At 38.1% G+C, this 19513-nt stretch overlaps 2 protein-coding genes and 1 non-coding gene across 4 annotated transcripts; 1 reads left to right on the top strand and 2 right to left on the bottom strand.

Moving 5' to 3' along the window:
- Window positions 1–8: 8 nt before the first annotated feature.
- LOC144662228 (uncharacterized) lies at window positions 9–8401 on the bottom strand. Of its 2 annotated transcripts, none has more exons than XM_078522995.1 (9): window positions 8265–8401; window positions 5611–5953; window positions 4380–4491; window positions 3468–3641; window positions 3009–3064; window positions 2828–2877; window positions 2233–2342; window positions 1289–1345; window positions 9–214 (listed from the first exon to the last, which is right to left on the bottom strand). In XM_078522995.1, exons 2-9 carry the CDS (start codon window positions 5923–5925, stop codon window positions 135–137), a joined length of 954 nt encoding a protein of 317 aa, XP_078379121.1. In that variant the 5' UTR covers window positions 5926–5953; window positions 8265–8401; the 3' UTR covers window positions 9–134. The 2 variants fall into 2 exon arrangements, with proteins under 2 accessions (XP_078379121.1, XP_078379122.1); XM_078522996.1 differs by having other exon boundaries at window positions 8261–8384.
- A 3617-nt stretch (window positions 8402–12018) lies between these two features.
- LOC144662239 (uncharacterized) lies at window positions 12019–19389 on the bottom strand. Its single transcript, XM_078523008.1, has 7 exons — window positions 19306–19389; window positions 17920–18093; window positions 14272–14327; window positions 14056–14105; window positions 13564–13670; window positions 12717–12773; window positions 12019–12139 (listed from the first exon to the last, which is right to left on the bottom strand). Exons 1-7 carry the CDS (start codon window positions 19337–19339, stop codon window positions 12060–12062), a joined length of 558 nt encoding a protein of 185 aa, XP_078379134.1. The 5' UTR covers window positions 19340–19389; the 3' UTR covers window positions 12019–12059.
- Window positions 17237–17310, top strand: Trnat-ggu (transfer RNA threonine (anticodon GGU)). Its single transcript has one exon. It is a non-coding gene; the product is annotated as a tRNA-Thr (tRNA).
- Window positions 19390–19513: the final 124 nt, after the last annotated feature.

The raw sequence follows: 19513 nt of genomic DNA, 5'->3' as shown, positions 1-19513 counted from the left end.
TTTTTTCAGCTGTACACTTTAATTTGTTATGTCTAACGTTGTTAAGTGAAAAAAAAATGTTGACATTGATCAGTCTCAAAAAATCAGTCCATATCATCATGAACTGGTCATGAATAATCAGGTCAAGGACAGGTTCACTTGACAAAAAGGCGGCCTTCAAGATTATGATGTATTCCATTACTGTGGCAGTAGCCATACAAGGCACGATTTGTATCTAACAATGAAACAAAAGATGTATTTAAGAATATGCCTGAGTGGGAAAGGCATAGCAGTGCCGTAGCAAGGGGAGGGGCCGGGGGGGGGGGGGCGTGCCCCCCCAGTTTTTTTTCCCAAAAAGTAAAAACAGACCTGTATAAAATGTTGAAAATACAATTTTATCTCCTGAGAGGTTTGAAACAATAAACATTTGTACTTCTTTTTATTTTTTAACGTATGTAGGGTGATGCACAACAATATTAAACAGCCAAAAACTAAAACAAACCATAAATCGTGACAACAATGTGAAAAAAATGTCTCAAAAATGTTTCAAATTCGCAATATGCGTAAATCACAAATAGCTTTTGGAGAGCGCTGGAAATAGCATTTTCAAGCCTCTAGATTTCAAAATTTTCTGGGAGGGCATGCCCCCAGACCCCCCTAGAGGCTCGCGCCTCTGGCGCCCGCGTGCCCCCCCCCCCCCCCCCCCCCCCCCCCCACTTATTTTACCCTTGCTACGGCACTGCATAGCCCTTTCATTTCGGTTTGCTACGAAGAATGGTTTACAATATAGAAGTAAGATGATTCAATCAGGCAATGTAATTAACTGAATTTTCACAGAATTTGATCATGCCCATTTTTGGCTCATATTACCTTGCAATATTGTTGCATTAACCTGATCAACCGTACAACATCAAACTTAAACATTTTGAAACATTTCTGTTTGCAAACTTCTATCAAAGAACAAAAAAATCTAAACCGTTATGAGACACCTAATAAAAGAACAACTACTCTTTTCATTTTGGTACAATTTCCAGACGTGAATATAAGAATCGAGCATTCTGATTGGTCGAGAAGCTCGACAATTAAGTGAAGTGAAGTGAATATTGGTGAATAAATATTCTAATCTGCAAGAAATTGGGTAATAGTTTCAGAAAACACGCCCAGATCCCCCTCCCAAAATTCTTGAAGATTACCGCACCCCTCCCCCTCCCCGCCAAAAAAACATGGTTTCCAAGGCTATTTGCCCTCCCTTGCTGATCAAGTGCACACACTGCAGATTGGCAATTTAGTGACGTAGTAAATAACTTACTATACTTAGAAGAAAACCACACGCCTCCACATTCGCTGTTGTCGTGTCCATCAAACACTGTAACGAAAAAAAAAGAGATATCACGGATTCATAAGAAAGATCTATCACCGTTCCGTGTACCCCTGACCAATGCTATGATGTTTTAAGATGTCTTTTCCTGAAGGAGTAAACAACTACGACGCGGCTAAAATAAATAACAATTTTCTGTAAAAAGGAATATTACACTGTCTTGTTTTGCAAACATGCGAACAGTCAGCCTCCCCTTGCTACGCTCGCTCCCAGGTCTCTGTTCCAAGTTCTAAAGTTTTATGTTAGTTATTGATATGCGTATGAGTGATTGCATTACATAATCACAGCTGTTAAAAAAATGACACTAAACGTTTTTTATCAATATGATCATCTTCAGAGTAAAAAACTGTATAAAGCTGGGTGATTTTTATAGTTAGGGTTAACCGTTACGTGGTCAAATGATTGGACTTGTTTGTTAAGTTCTGGATGAAACGTATTCATCCATGAATAAGCGGTGGTTAGAACGGCACGCAACCGGGAGGTTCTAGTCAACGAGCATTCAGATGTTAATGGGCAGTCGGAGCCAGCTAAACACATTAAGAATCACCCAAATCATAAGTTCTCGTGGTATTAACCACCGCTTATTCATGGATGAATAGAAGAATAAAAGAAGCGTTTTACATCGCACGTTTCCATCCAGAACTTAACAAACAAGTCCAATCATTTGACCTCATGCCCACCTTGTTCTCCATGGGAACGGGCATTACGTAACGGTTAAGCCTAACCATAAAAACACCCAGCTTTATGCAGTTTTTCACTCTGAAAATGATCGTATTGATCGAAAACGTTTATTGTCATTTTTAACAGCCTTTAACCTTATTTTCAATATTTTTATCGCCGAAATGTACATATAATCACAGTTATGTTTGGCTTACGTGTGTAGCAGCTGTCGACAATAAAGTATCCTTTGTCAATTCCATTGCAGTTGTTTGATTCCCACTGGTATGGGTACGAGTAAGAAATAATAATGCGAGGACACGAGCCCCTAAGATAATAAATAAAATATACATCGACAATTAGTAAATTGCATTTTCCTTTTACGGTGGGAACGTCACTTGCCACTACAGAACAAACAACCTACCTGTATCTACAGGTCGAGAGACAGAGAGACAGACAGACAGAGAGACAGAAAGGCAGACAGACGGACAGAAGGGCAGATTTGATTCTTGCTTCCTGACTAGAGTTCTGTAGAATTTAATAAGCGACTAGGAGAATTTCTACTCCCCACCCCCCTTTGGATGGGATGCTGGTCCATCGCAGAGTAACTCCCACTATTCAGTCAGTTGACGGAGCCCATTTTTACACCTGGGTGGAAATAGGCACTATGCATGAGAGTTCAGTGTCTTGCTCAAGAGCTAGAGTTAGCAGGTTATCGCTGGTGATTAACGTTTAAACGTAACTGGGGTAGAACAAAAAACTTCCTTAAACTCCTGTGTACCAAATGAAAAGATCTTGCTGGATCGTTCTTACCCACTTCCACCGGTACAAGCAGAATTAAAATGTATCGCTCCACTTGGAATCTGTAGAAGAATAAGAAATGGCGTATAATAGAATTATTGTAAGGCTAGCAAGATCTTGAAATGCAATACATTCTATTCAACAAGACAACATAGAAAGACAAAAATTAAGTTGCATGTTACTAAAACCATACCCCATAAAACACAGAATAACTCGACGAGGAAGTCAAAACATCAACTCTGAAAACTCCTGTTATAAAGAGAAATATATAGAGCCACGTAAGTATGCCAAGCTGATGAACTCAATTGAACTATATAAAAATTAAAATCAATGCAGGGCTGATATGGTTTCATATCGACCATTTTATCCCATCCGTCACCTCATAGATTCAGTCGGACAAACAGATGTTTTCGTGTGACTGACAAGGCTGTTTCTGTGAGTACGTTTAATATCCCATCAGAGACTGATATCAAAGTAAATGCCGCTAATTTGGCAAGTCGTGATAATAGGAAAAAGTAGAAATCTAAAATACTCCTATGGCTCGATTCGACTATGGCGGGGTTCTGCTTTATAAGCATTCATTATATCTTCCTTCTTTTTTATGATAACATGTAAAATTCAGCAAGACATTCTGAAAGACATTTTTTTTTACCATCGTAGGACGAGGCAATCCACTGAATATCTTCGTCTTTCATCTTTCGATCCGGTAGGCTGTCCACATCTTCGTATGGCACACATAAGCTTGAGTTAAAACAGTTGTGTTCGCCTTCTATGAGATGATTTTGATTTGAAGAACTGATGCTTACAACCAGAGTCCAGCCTCCACCTGCGAAAGAAAAGACGTTTCAGTCCAGAACTTTTAGTAACGGAGCTCCCATCAGCCACGCCGCAGAGCAGAGCCCCACACCCATAGAAAATTGACAGACCCATGCCCTTGGTTTTTCATGGTCATCATGGCTAGCGGCATGGCTCGCGGGCGCGTGCGCCTACCGACGTTAGTCGTGAAACATGGCGGCCATACTCCAGAAATAAGTTGGATAGCCGGCTGGTTAAGGTTAAGGAGAGCTTACATCTTTGATATTGGATATCCATCTTATGGTCGATTGACAGCTGTAAAAACGAGGTATCCGCTGACCAGTATCACCTGACCATATCGCGGGCTCAGATGAAGAACTCATCGAGGTCGAATGTTTTTTTAAGTTTACCGCTGACTAAGTAATGGTTTACATTGGATCGCAGGCTATTTTTTTCTGTTTGTGGTCATTAAATTCGGAATTACAAAAAGGCAAAGTAAACAACCGGGGAGCTCCGCTTTCAGGCTTGGCTAAATCTATTTAATAGTAGATTAATGAATTTAAGGTTGATATATATCACTGCTTTTAAAGGAAGGTAAAGATAAGGTCAACAGAACATGAAATATTCTCTTGATAAGGTCTGTTCCAATCCGGTGTCTAATTCATGGCCACTTCTCAACCGTTAGGCCTCCGCACCGAATATGAAGGATAACACATATTACTTTATCATTATTAAAGTATTAACTCATCGACTGTGAAACAAATCCTACCATTGTTTTCCATGTCGCAATAAACCTGCATCAGTTTGTCTTTCACTGTGATCCAGTAGCAGCCACTTTTTGCTTCTTTATGTTTGTCCTTTATTTCTGCACAAGAGCGATACTAAAAAATAAAAACAACGAGAATAAGATATATAACTTTTCACCCTCATCTCTACACTCTTCTGAAAATATGCCTGAATTTTATTCTTCGAAGTGTTGAATATGTGTGTTGGGGGTAAGGTGGGGTAGGACGGGGGCGGGGCAAGGGTGAGGGCGGGTGGAGGTGCGCGGCTTTGTAAGGATGAGGGTAGGGATGTCTCAAAGATGCTCGGCAACCTTTGTTCAACTTTTCATCTTTCGAGCAACTTTTTCCTTTTGAGCAAATTCTTGCATTTTCGTGCAACTTTTTTACATCTACTAGACCGAAGATTTCTGAATATTGTCCGAGTGTTCTTCGAAGGCCATACGAACGTTCCCGAGCATTTTTCTGACTTTTTCGAAGATAAACGAAATTTTGCCAGGAAATTCGGAGATGTTTTAACTTCCGGATCATTCAGCATTCAAAACTCGTCAGCAAACATAACGTATCGGTATTTTCACGATTGTTCTTAGTTAAATAAATTCTTCTAATTCAACAAATTTTGGCCTTTTAATGTTATATAGATTTTTATGTCGCAGTTAAATCAATCTTGTCCCCAGTGCCTGCATTCCGATTCACCAGCGGTCGAGAAACTCAACGGCTCTAGACCGAAACCGGAACCAGAAAATCCTGGTTCCAGTTTGATTTTGCGCGTGCGCCGGAATTATTGCGGTGAAACGAACAAGTTTTCAAAAGCCAATCAGATGCAGACGCCTTTGTAGCGAGCTTTTAGAATAGCCCAGAGGTCCCGATCCCTGACGCAGACCAGAAGAATCGCGGCCTCTGGGGACGAAATTGCAGTTAAATTGCATGAAAATGCTAATAAATCAAAGGGAAATTAACACATATTTAGAGAATTTTGTTATTTAAAAGCAACGTTTTGGATTTTTTGGAGCAACTTTCGAGGAACTTTTTAAGTAATTCCAAGCAACTTTTTGGGAAATTTCGAGCATCTTTTCGACAGCCCTTGGTGAGGATGAGGATGCTGTAGTCAACTTCCCGCTCTGACAATTTGGCTTTAGGGACGTAATAAAAGGGATCAATGCCATGCGCAGAATAGGCTCCTGTAAAAACAATGCAATTCACAGCTAATCATCTAACCTGGGGATCCGGGGTCTGGTACGGGTAGTCACTGTATGCATGCCATTCTGAGCCAGGTCCATAATCCCATGGGTGCGTGGATCTATCGGCGTCGTTCAATTCACAGAACAATCCTGCAAACCGGAAGTTGATGCTTTTACATCGTGGTTCGTAGGCGCATTTTACTAAGCACTCGCCAATATTAGCTGTATTTCCACTTGATATCACGTGATCCTTCAGGTAATTTCCCCTTGATGAATATGCCCCAGGTTTGCACTGCAGCTGATCCGCACTAGTAATAGCAAATGTGGCTAGCAACCACAGTAAACTATCCATGTTGACTGTGTAGGATGCAATTTCCTAACTGAATAAAGAAAACGATCGAATAAACTTTAGTTAATATTATAAATAATATTAAACTGAGATGTTCAATTAAAACATCGTCAGCGACCCAAGAACCCAATAAGGATTGAAAACACTCTATCACTGAGACAAAATAAAAACAAAATGTTTTTTTTTTCTTTTCCTATCTATATTTCCGTGGTGTAATTTTACGAGAATTCAACTCCATTGTTATATTTGCTTTGCCTATTTAAACATCTCGGCGTTGAATTTTATACAACAAAAGAAGAGAAATTCTCCATAACGCACGGATACCCAATTCTTGATTAGGAACGACTCAAAATCAAGTAACTATTCTTAAATTAACAACTGTTAAATAATGGTAATTAGGGCTTTCCACAAGTTGCTCGAGATTTCCCAAAAAGTTGCCCGTAATTTCTCAAAAAGTTGCTCAAAAGTTTCTCCAAAAATTCAAAAAAGTTGCTTCTGATAATAAAAGTTGCTCGAAAGTTGCTCCAAAAAATCCAAAACGCTGCTTCTAATCAAGAGAATTTCTCTAAATATATGCTAATTTCCCTTTTTTGGTAAGATTTCTAAGCAGTTTTATGCAGTTTTACAGCAAAATAAGTATATAAATAACATATTAAAGGGGAAAGTTTGTTTAATAGCAAGGATTCCTTTAACTGAGAAAAATCGTGAAGATATCAATGAGTCATGTTTGCTGACGAGTTTTGTAATGTTTTAATGCAAAATGAGCCGAAAGTTGAAATGTCTTCGGATGCTCCTCGGCAAACTTCGTAAATCTTCGGAAACGTTCGTATTGCCTTTGAACAACACTCGGATAATCTTCGGAGATCTTCGGTTTTGAAATTGCTCAAAATGCAACAAGTTGCTCGAAAGGAAAAAAGTTGCTCGAAGTGGAAAAAGTTGCTCGAATCACGAAAAGTTGCCAAAAAGTTGCCGAGCAACTTGTGAAAAACCCTAATGGTAATAGGACTGAGTGAGTGGAGTCCAATTCTGTCTGTAATCATACGAGTGATTAAAGGAGAAGTTCACTCCAGAATGGCCATTTATTTTCTTTACGCCGATAAAAAGTTTATACAAAGATATGTTATTCATCAAAATTTCAGCCTTCAACATTCGCTAATAACCCTACGAAATCTTTCCTAAAACTCGACAACTGAACGCCGCCATCTTGGAGCTGGTAATTTATGCGTGAAGTCAAAGAGCTCAGCCTGAAGTTTGGCGGGAAATTTTAATAGTCGAAACTCCTTGTTTTTTGTATAATTTCTTGGAGCTCTGTTTGAGCAAAATGGAAATGCACAAACAGGTATTTTGACAAACAAAAGCCACTACGAAAAAAACAAGGAGTTTCGAGTGTTTAAATTTTCCCGCCAAACTTCAGGCTGACCTCTTTGACGTCATGCATACATTACCAGCTCCAAGATGGCGGCGTTCAGTTGTCGAGTTTTAAGAAAGATTTCGTAGGGTTATATAGTGCACGTTGAAGGCTGAAATTTTGGTGAATAACATATCTTTGTATAACTTTTTATTGGCGTAAAGGAAATACATGGCCATTCTGGAGTGAACGTCTTCTTTAACAAAATCAGACGACCGCGATGCGGGAGTCCGATTTGTTTAATCACAAGTATAATTACAGACAGAATTGGACGAAGCGAAGTCCTGTTACCAATTAATCAAAACTATGACAAAGTCTAGTCGCTAGAGATAGCGTGAAATACACCTATGTTATAAGGAAGGGTAAAAAAGTCGGCGACTCGTCTCGACTCGATCGAGTCGTATCGACTCGCGATCGTCTGGAAGAAAGTCGACTCGACTTACCGAAAGTAAAATTTCTATCCAGAGTTATGTCAAAAAGAGTCGCGAAGACTCGTGTCGAGTCGCAACGAGTCGAACATTTTGTAGCCTCCGCCCTCCGCCAATTTTACTTCCGGCAAACATTTAACTTGGAAATTTCCTCTTCCCGCATGATATGCGACTAGACTTCTGCTTAGTCGAGTCGCCAGTGCTTAGAGACGACTCGAGTCGTTGCAGCTGTATTGGACATGCATTGTGTAGTTTAGGCAAAGTAATTTGGGACGTGTTAATTAAAGAAACAACAATACAGTTTCTTCCGACAAATAGTGCATGGAGAGCATTAGCACAGAGGCCCATTTAGCTCTTTTTAAAGACTTTTAGTAAAGGTTAATTAATAGGCGAAGATAACCTTATATCTGCCAAAACTGTTGAAGCTTGTTGATACACAATTTTTCCATAACTTTAAGTTTGATGTTTTCCACAGAAAAAAAAACGAGAAACAACGTTTTACATACCTTCTAAAATACTATTTTTTTGCGTAATATCTTCCCGTAGTATAAACTGTATGGAGGTACCGGCCGCGGCAGTGTTAGCAATGCTGTGATTTTCAGTCTCTGCCAAAACGTTGCTTCCACCTTTAAGTTATTTTGCGCTAAATGCATACAATAAATGATTAATGGCTGTTAATGGAAGTACCAACCTTTATTATACAAATTAGTTTAAACCACCTTTTGCGCCCATTGATTATTAAGCATTTCACTGTTACATCGGCGAATTGCCGAAAACAGATACTTTGTACTAGCCGTTTGGCCAAGAGTTCAAAAGAGTCCTACAAAACTATACAAACAGTAATCACTACTTCCAATCTTTTATGTTTCTGTCTGGAGCTCTTTAATAGATACAAGCCCATTTACGAGAGAGTAGGAAATTATATATTAATGTCCAATGACAAAAGAAGCATTAGATTTAACCGCAGAAAGGCAACTGTGGAATCCCGATTTTGGAACCTCTAAAGGAAGCATAGACTGTATAAATTGGTTCGAGAACTTAGCGGGAGTTCGAGACATCGGCGTAATATTGCAGTGTTCGACTTAGAAAAGTAATCCACTAAGAGAAACTAAGAAAATAAACATTCATAAAAAAGGACGTAGGAAATTAATATTTATGTTCAATAAGTTTCATAACATCTCTAAGGGTTTTTTATTCCCAACTCGAGTTTCTATTCGTTTTCACCCGAAGGGGCTGAATTTAGCATCAGTCAGCTAATGTAAAAGTCGCGTTAGTTTAAGATACTTCAACAAGTCTTTTATTCAATTAAAGTTGAGCCTTTTTAGTTGGAAATTGTTTTGTTATTTTGCAAATACAAATCCATAAGAACGAAGAATAGCTTAATAATTAATGTTCTTTGTCGCTGCTTAAGCTGATTTTTGAATGAAATGACTATAAAAATACACAGGATTGAACAATATTCCCCATGCATTTGTGTCCAAAAATATTTACTGCTTTTCAACTCACTTGACCTTGACATGAATTAAGACAAGTTACTTAACAGGTGACCAAAGTCGACCCACGCTTGAGACTAGGTTTAAAGCAGTTTTATTTTACGGCAACCTTTTTTTGTTTTTTCGAGCAACCATTCTTTTATCCCGTATAACTTCTGACCTTTGTGACAAAATATTTACAGTGCGACGTTTTTGAAGCTCTGTTCAATAATTTTATCTTTTACCAAACTGTCGTCAGAATTTTTTTGTGGTGGTTCAAGCAATAGACTAAAGAAAACGTTGTTGATTTTGCTTGGTGTGTATACAGGTAGCAGTGTGATAACGACTGTTTATGATTGATGTCGCCGGTATTGTCCATAAAATGTAATCACACAGAAAAAAGAACTCTTCATACTACAACGAACAGACACATCTTTAAGTGTGTTAAAATTTTTATTAAGTTACAAAGGCAAGAAATACTTAATATGATATATTTCAAGTTACAAAACAGTGGCGTAGCTACTGCTAATTATATAAAAACATGTTAAGATACACATCTTACAAAACCTAAAGAGCAGAGCTCGAGTATGTCCTCTGGCTCTATTGCAAGATCAGTTCAAGAATGCATGTGAATCAGCAAAATGCCACCAAAATGGAATTCAAAATGGCTGTTGTTTCTGTATAGTGTTTTTTATTTTCATACATCTTCTATTACCAGCCGCTTTCGGGAACAGGATTCGCTTTCCTTGGACGAGAGAGAACGACGATTCTTGCCTAACAACGTCTTTTAAAAACAAAATCGGGAGTTGCCCATTTTAAAGAAGTCACACTCTTAAGTGATGATCACATTCGACATAAAAAAGCAATCGTATTTGTCTCGTTACCACTAAAGACGAGGAATGCGCAGATGCTGATTCGTCTCCAGGCCTCTTTTGTCCTCACCTCTCCCGTTCGCGCTCGTTCTTCCCTTGTTAAAATTTAATAGGACTCTAACAGACGGGTCAGAGGAGAATGTGATCTTGACACAGATAATTTTATATTAGAGAAACTCTCTTTCGCGCAGGTTATAAGATTGGTGTTTAATCTAATTAATACTAATTGATAATCTAGTCTTATTTACTCCTACTTACTCCTACGTACGTTGTAAGTATATTTTTGTTGTTTCTGTAGTCAAGCATAGAACATGCAGCTGCTTGAGTATATTTTTTATGTATTTCTATTACAATTACTATTTAAAACACTTGTTAAGTATATAGACAAAAGTTACCCGTAACAGTTGCAATTAAAGGGACTGTGTCACGGATTATAGCCAAATTTAAATTTCAATAACACAGCAAATACAAAAAAAAGGTACGGATGGCCAAAAGTGAAGAAGATTGGAACGGATTGTGATTTGTGTTTTTGAAATATTGTTGGGCTGAACAGTTTTCAAAATTAGTCTCGTTCTCTTGTAACTTTAAATTATAATGCCCGCGAGACAAACTTGGTTGCAATGAAGCTATTGTTTTGTCATTTAGATCCACAGAAAGAAATTTCTTTGTAACTAGAGCGAGTATTTGGCAAAACTTAATAAAATAAACTTAACGCAGCCGTGACACAGTCCCTTCAACCTCTACTGCAGTGAGTGCTTCACTCAAAAGACCTCCCACCGTGGTCATTGCACATATTCAATCATTTTGTCTTCGTTTTTTTAATCGTATCCGTACAACTATTGCCTAGTTTATTTTCCCTACAGTGCACAATAATGCATGAAAATCTTGATTTTCAAAACTTGCTGGCTTTAACTGGCGAAAAAACTCAACAAATAGGTAATATCCCTTCTGTCTGACCAGCACAGCATGTAGTGGCAGATAATAATTTTGGCATATTTACAGCTATAGCTACATTCAAACGATAAATAACAGTTTAAAATCTACGTATTATTGTTGAATTAAATTAAATTAAAGTGTCTTTATTTCAGTTGATAAAATACATATCAAAAGTTACAAAGGTAAAAATATTAAAAAAGAGCTAACTACAGGAATATTTTTAGCGACCACACAGGGTAGTGAGTTTATGTTAGTGATTTCATGGCGAATCGTGTATTTATTAGTACTGTACTCGTTAAATTTCGTACTCTAAAGCTTTAGTATTAACATTCTCCATCCCCGTCAGTTTTGTCACTTTGTGGCACATCTGTGGGTGGAGTTGTTCGAAAGTTGATGCATGTTAGTCCGGGATTTTAAGTTATCCAATGTTTTTTGCTTCTCTCGTTTCAAAGCGTATTTTAAAACAGTTTGACGTTGTCATCAAACAGGCATTTAAAGGGAGCTTAAGCAATGACGACTGCGCCGCCGAAGACAACGCCCACTAAAAATATGATAATTTACTCGAGAATCTCGCTATTATCCAGATGTATTCAGGGTATCTTTTGGTTTAGGAACTAGCCCTAGCTTAATATGTGAAGAGAGCGTTCAACCCCAATTAGAAATAGGAAAATTAAGCCTTCGCCGTTTACGTTCTCCTAAAAACGCATAATTTGGTCATTTCACGTTGTTCTGTTTCGCAGAGAACGGCAAAGAAATGTAGCAGATATAAAACGCACGTTTAGTGTTTTGATTCTGCTCATTAAACCTTTTGTTTGGTGTCGTTCTCGTTCGCGTTGCCGTCTTAGTTTGTTTAAGCTCCCTAATACTGTCTTGTCATTACTGGAACGCTATTAATCTTCCTTTTTTTATTTATTTTGCTTGCTTGTAATTATAAACTTAGAGTAGCTGTAAGGTGAAATAAGGTATTGACCACTCTTAGTAGTTAAATTCTGACCACGCAGTACAACATGGTCAGCCGGGTTCACTTGACAAAAAGGCGGCCTTGAAGATTATGATGTATTCCATTACTGTTGCAGTAGCCGTACAGGACGCGATTTGTGTCTAACAACAGAACCAAGAGATAAATTAAAGAATATGAAGTATTATCGGCTGAGGCGAGAGAGGATTCTCTCAAGGGACTACTGTTTCAAGCCCTTAGTAAACAGAGCGATTTCCACTTGAGTGTCGAAACTTAAGTAGTTCGCATTTGCTTTGTTCTTGTATTACTACGCTTAGTGATTGGTTTAGTGATTTTCTTAACCAATCAGCTGAAGTAAAACTAAAACCAATTGTGACTTGCTCACACACATTTTCCCGCGCTTCGCCTCGGCTACATGTATTTACTTCGAGTTTTGATTGATTGTCTGTGTCCTTTTTTGATTGGCCAGAATGATTACTTTGGTTTTGGTTTTACGACAATCAATCGAAAATCGCTCTATCTGTTATTGTTAATTTAGCCAGTTTCCTGAAAAAAATATTTAGCTTTAACAGTTTGAAACATTTCGAGCAAGAAATTGCCATTATTTGGAAAATAGCAAATATATTTCAGTGTAATAAAAAGTAAAGGTAATCTTTGCTTCTAAAGGTTGATCACGTTTAAAAAAAATCAGATTGGCAATTTAGTGAAAAATTAACTTACTATACTTGGAGGAAGCAAAACGAGGTCCACATTCATCGTTATCATGCCCATCAAAAACTGAAACAAAAAAAATACACACAGAAATAAAATCTGACGGATTCTCAAATGAATAAAAGAATATATTCCGACAAAGCTTTAGCCCGAAAAAGAAAGGCCAGCATTCAGAAATGGTGCCTGTTTACCCCTTGACGAATAGTACGTTGTTTAAATGTGCAATTGGGGCAAAAAAAAACTATGACCCTATTAAGAAAAAGTATTCTCATGAGAAACAAACTTTGCGCAAAGTTGATTTGGCAAGGTTGACAAAAAGTTGTTACAATTCCCCCTGCCCTACACCCCCCGCCCCCTCCACCGCTCTGCGACCCCTCCCAGGTGTCTGTTCCGTAATTCAACAGAGTATAAATTGTGATTATTACAAATTGATGACGATGATGATGACAATAACGATGGCGTTAAAGTTCTTTTACATTTATAGCGTTATCATTTACACATTAAAACGGTTTGGTATGATTTAACGCAAAAAGAGAGTTGGTTACGAAGCAAACAAGAAGGCTCTGTGTCCATAAGTATCACTTATATAATTATATAATTACTGAGAGTTTTTGGTTGGCGGATTACAGTGTATTTAATTTGTTGACGAGGCGGAAGATATGGTCGATTTTGGTGGTAAGATAATTCGGAGCGAGACCATGTGAATCTTAAAAGTTAAAAAAAATCTTAAAACTATTCTGTCGTCAACTGAAGCCAATCAAATTGCTTTAAAAAGGGCGTCATATGATCAGTTTAATTGACATTACAAGGCAGACAGCCATGATACATTCTATAATCACAGTTATGTTTGACTTACCTCTGTGGCAGCTTGTGTAAGTAAGGTATCCTTTGTCAATCCCATTGCAGTTTGATTCCCACTGGTATGGGTACGAGTAAGAAATGATAATGCGAGGACAACTTCCCCTAAGATAAAAACATCGGCGAAAATTTAATCACATTTTACATTTGACCGAAACGTCACTTGACACTATAGAACAAACAAAATCGATATTTACACGAAACTACACAAACAGACCTCACTGCTATTTACAGAACGAGAGACAGACAGAGAAACAGACGGACTGACTGACTGACAGACAGACTTGATTTCCAATCCTTCACAAGGAAACTCCTTGGCCCTAGGTTGACTAATGTCAGTATGGATAGAAAGAAGACAGACAGAAAAACTTGATTCCTTGACAAGGGAACTCTTTAAAGCTACCTTATTTAGTATGGAATTTTTAGGTCAAATCTCGAAACATCTCTCACGCGGGGGGAAAATGAAAAGAAGTTGCTGAATCTATCGTACCCGTTTCCACCGGTACAAGAAGAATCAAAATGTTTCGCTCCACTTGGAATCTGTAAGAGAATAAAATAAAAAGCGGGAATAAGGAAGAGGCTAAGTGGCTACATTTAGGCCTACCTGTATTTGAAATTTATAATTATTAAGTTAACAACTATTAATACATACAACAAAGAATAACAAATCTTAAGGTATGTTTCTGAATAGTAAGTTCAATCTTACCCCGTAAAACACAGAAAAATTCGACGAGGGCTTCAAAACATCAACTCTAAAAGCTTCTGTGAATGAAAAAGTTGCAGAAGACAGTTAGCCAAATGAACTCAGTTTCACTACATTTTATCTCATCTTCAAAATGACCTGACAGTGTCAGTTTAACAAACTGACGTCGGTTTTTTATGCGTCTGTCCTCTTATTGACGCAATTTATCATCAATAAGAGGGCAGAAGTATAAAAAAACTGACGTTAATTTGTTTTTTACAATAACAAAAGGCAAAAAAGGTCAAATGCATGGCTAAAAGAAGAGAAAACACAAGTAAACTTAAAAATCTCTAAATTTTATTCAAACTGACACAATCGAGGCGAAACTATTGTCAATAACTTTTCTCGCCTTTTCATTGGCTCCTGACAACAGTCAATAGAATTTCATTGGCTAAAAAACTGACTGTTTAACAGCACGCGCTAATCACACCAATGCCTTGCATAAATTAAAATTTTATTTGTCTGTACTCTTATTGATGATAAAAATAAGCCAATCAGTGCGCGAGAATTCACTCTGTTATAGGCTTTGGTACATTATGCTTTTGTTTCCCCACTAAAATGCTCCACCTTAATGCTCCATTTTTCCCACTAAAATGCTCGGTCCCCCCCAAAAAAAGTCACTAAAATGCTCGGATAATGCTCATTATACAAACTGTTCTTTTAAATTAATTTCAAAGTTTTTAACATGGTGTTAACTGAAAGTGATAAATGATCGTCGCAGTGAATTTCCAATTTAAGCAATTGGAATAAAGAAGCCTGAAAAAAATTCAGGGCTTCAACGGGATTCGAACCCGTGACTTCCGCGATACCGGTGCGATGCTCTACCAACTGAGCTATGAAGCCACACATTGGGAGCGAGGTCAATTGTGAGTTCATATTTTCCCGTGAGAGGAGTGAAATGATGTAATGTATATGAAATGATTCATATATGAAAATATGAACTCACAATTGACCTCGCTCCCAATGTGTGGCTTCAATAGCTCAGTTGGTAGACCATCGCACCGGTATCGCGGAGGTCACGGGTTCGAATCCCGTTGAAGCCCTGAATTTTTTTTTTCAGGCTTCTTTATTCCAATTGCTTAAATTGGAAATTCACTGCGACGATCATTTATCACTTTCATATACATCCGCAGTTCATATATGAATCATTTCATATACATTACATCATTTCACTCCTCTCACGGGAAAATATGAACTCACAATTGACCTCGCTCCCAATGTGTGGCTTCAATAGCTCAGTTCAGGTAGAGCATCGCACCGGTATCGCGGAGGTCACGGGTTCGAATCCCGTTGAAGCCCTGAATTTTTTTCAGGCTTCTTTATTCCAATTGCTTAAATTGAAAATTCACTGCGACGATCATTTATCACTTTCATATACATCCGCAGTTCATATATGAATCATTTCATATACATTACATCATTTCACTCCTCTCACGGGAAAATATGAACTCACAATTGACCTCGCTCCCAATGTGTGGCTTCAATAGCTCAGTTGGTAGAGCATCGCACCGGTATCGCGGAGGTCACGGGTTCGAATCCCGTTGAAGCCCTGAATTTTTTTTTTTCAGGCTTCTTTATTCCAATTGCTTAAATTGGAAATTCACTGCGACGATCATTTATCACTTTCATATACATCCGCAGTTCATATATGAATCATTTCATATACATTACATCATTTCACTCCTCTCACGGGAAAATATGAACTCACAATTGACCTCGCTCCCAATGTGTGGCTTCAATAGCTCAGTTGGTAGAGCATCGCACCGGTATCGCGGAGGTCACGGGTTCGAATCCCGTTGAAGCCCTGAATTTTTTTTTTCAGGCTTCTTTATTCCAATTGCTTAAATTGGAAATTCACTGCGACGATCATTTATCACTTTCATATACATCCGCAGTTCATATATGAATCATTTCATATACATTACATCATTTCACTCCTCTCACGGGAAAATATGAACTCACAATTGACTTCGCTCCCAATAAATAATATAATAATTTAATACTTATTCGGCGCAAATTAGCATATGAATATGATCAAATGCGCCTACATCAAGTTAATTTAAAACTTAAAAAAAGAAGAAAAACAAACAAATTTACAAATATGATATGAAGATATATAAGAATACAATTAAAAACTTTCCTAGTATAAAAATCGAAAACTCAAGATTAAAATTAAAACTAAATCTAAAACTAAAATTCGTGGAATTCATGCTAAAAAGAGGCTCTAGCTGTAACACGCAAATGCTTTCTTGAACAAGTATGTCTTAATCGTTCGTTTAAAAAGATCGTAGCTTTTTATCGATCTTATGTCCGATGGTAATTTATTCCACAGTCCAGGGGCTGCTACTTGAAACGATTTGTCTCCTAGGGTTTTCTTGGTCTTTGCTCTTGATGGCTGCAGCAATAGTTCCTTGCAAGATCGCAGGTTGAATCTTGTTTGGTCTCTGATCTTGATCAAGTTACAGATATAATATGGTGCAACGCCATAAATTGCCTTAAAAGTTGGGATCAACATTTTGTACTCGATCCTAAAACATACCGGAAGCCAGTGAAGACGTTTTAAAGTAGGTGTTATGTGGTCAAATTTAGGTGTCTGACTGACTAATCGGGCCGCACAATTCTGTATACGCTGAAGCTTACCAATATGTGTAGCGGGTGTGTTAAATAGCAAACTATTACAGTAGTCTACACGACCCATAATAATTGCGTGAACAAGGGACTGCGTAGCCTCGCTAGAAAGGTACTTTCTTATACGCCTTATGTTGTGCAGATGGAAAGATGCGGCCTTACACAGCTTATTTATGTGAGTCGCTATGGACATGTTTTCATCGAACCAGGACCCAAGATTTTTTACTGATGTCACCGGGACTATACTTGTGTCACCTACACAAAGACTATCAATGTTCACTTTCGCCAACTGCCAATGTGTGGCTTCAATAGCTCAGTTGGTAGAGCATCGCACTGGTATCGCGGAGGTCACGGGTTCGAATCCCGTTGAAGCCCTGAATTTTTTTCAGGCTTCTTTATTCCAATTGCTTAAATTGGAAATTCACTGCGACGATCATTTATCACTTTCATATACATCCGCAGTTCATATATGAATCATTTCATATACATTACATCATGGTGTTAACTGTTAACACTTACAAAAAGGTACAAGTGTTTTAAGTAACAACAACAACAACAACGTATACAAGTTCATAAGTACAGCCAAAACAACATAGTCCTCAAAATCATCTACGAGGCTAAGTACAGAAAGTAGTTGACTATCTCTAGAAAGTTATTTGTAGTTAAATTTTGAGTTTTAGTCTTCATTTTCTCTAAAAAAAATTAATTTCTTTTTTATTTTCTCGGGAAAAAAATCAATTTTCCGGGAAAATGCCACTAAAATGCTCGAATAATGCTCAATGCTTTTGCCTCACTAAAATGCTCGAAAAAATGCTAGCATAATGTACAAAAGCCTACTCTGTTATTGTAAAATACTCATTTTCCGTGTAATTGACACGGCTGTAAATGTGCGTGTCAGATCTCTTCACAGTTCAAATGTAACAAGAGAAGAAAGTAGTAAGTAAATTCTCTGGCTAACAATTAAGCAAGACTATTTATTCATACCATCGTGGGTCGAAGCAATCCAGTGAATATCTTCGTCCTTCATCTTTCGATCCGGTATTTTGTCCACATCTTCGAACGGCACACATAGGCTTGCATTAAAACAGTTGTGTTCACCTTCTATGAGATGGTTCCGATTGGAAGAACTGATACTTACAACCAGAGTCCAGCCTCCGCCTGCGTAAGAAAAGACGTTTCAGTACAGAACTTTAAGTAGATGATACCACTGCGTGGTATAATGAATGCGGGACCCAGATTTGAAGATGTATGGCAGTGTCGGGGCATGACCCGGGGCATCAGACCGGCTCGGTATCTGTAGCACGAATCGACTTGGAGTATTGGTAAACCTTTGGATGGGATGCTAGTTCAATACAGCCCTCTCCCCCCCCCCCCCCCCCCCCACCGGCATTTTGCAGGATTGCCTTAGAGGTACTATTAGAGAGTCTGAATGGGGTAGTCCATATGTCGGCTGTAAGTTAAAATTTTCGCTGGTCGGTAAACCCTTGGTTAACCCTATTAACCTTATTACATGAAATTTTCGCGACACTTTAATTTCGCGAATTTCGCGATTCTAAAAAAATCGCGAACATAACATGACGCGAATATTAAGTGACTCGCATATGTCAGTAATCAATGTAAATGGATGTTGTCGTCAATTGACTCACTTGTAGACATTGTGAGAACTGCTCTGTTGTTGCTATTGCCGAGATTAAGTCCCCCCCTGCGTTTTTGTTTTAAAATTTTGACGTTATTGTTCCTTCGATGAAGTCGTTTTATATAATTCAAAGGCATATCAAAATATATTGCCAAGAAAATGTAAATTGTGTCTCACTCAAAAACGCGAAATTAAAGTGATTCAAAATACAACATTTTCGCAAAATCGCGAAATTTAAGTGTCGCGAAATATGTGCACCTCAAAATCGCGAAATTAACGTGTCGCGAAAATTTCATGTAATAAGGTAGTCGACCCTCCTATTGGTGTGAGATTAAATTGTCGTGCCCAAGAACATAAACAGCACTCCAACCAGGAGCTAACCGGTATGGTGTCAACCTCACGGACTCCTCAACCGTGAGGCCTTCACGCCAAATTCAAAGAGAACGCAAAGTTTTTTTCAGTATTGAAATTCGACTATGAAACAAATCCTCGACAAAAACACTATAAACGAAAGAGCGCCCTTCCCAAGGGTTTACGCATCGCTAGTTGCTCCCCAGGGGGGCAACGAACAATAACGTCAATGCAACTTATTAGAGTTCTGCGAACCTTGCAAAATCCATCATTCTCGGCTGAAGAAGACCGCAGAAGGCGATCGAAAATTTAGAGTATCTTTTTTGTATTTTTTAGATCTGTTTAAACCATTTATATATTTTAAGCTATGAAACAAATCCTACCATGATTATCCATGTCACAGTAAACCTGCGCCATTTTGTCTTTGACTGTGATCCAGTAATTGCCACTTTTTGCTTCTTGATTTGCGTCCTGCGCAAGAGCGATACTAAAAAATAAAAACAACGAGAAAATATATCTTTCACTATCTTTCATTATGGCTTTAGGAATGTAATAAAGGAATCAATGTTATGTGCAGGTAATAACCGACCA

Source organism: Oculina patagonica, chromosome 8 (genome assembly GCF_052425735.1).
Source record: "Oculina patagonica isolate OP01 chromosome 8, crgOcupat, whole genome shotgun sequence".
Classification (NCBI taxonomy): domain Eukaryota; kingdom Metazoa; phylum Cnidaria; class Anthozoa; order Scleractinia; family Oculinidae; genus Oculina; species Oculina patagonica.
This window is presented reverse-complemented; position numbering and strand designations above follow the sequence as displayed.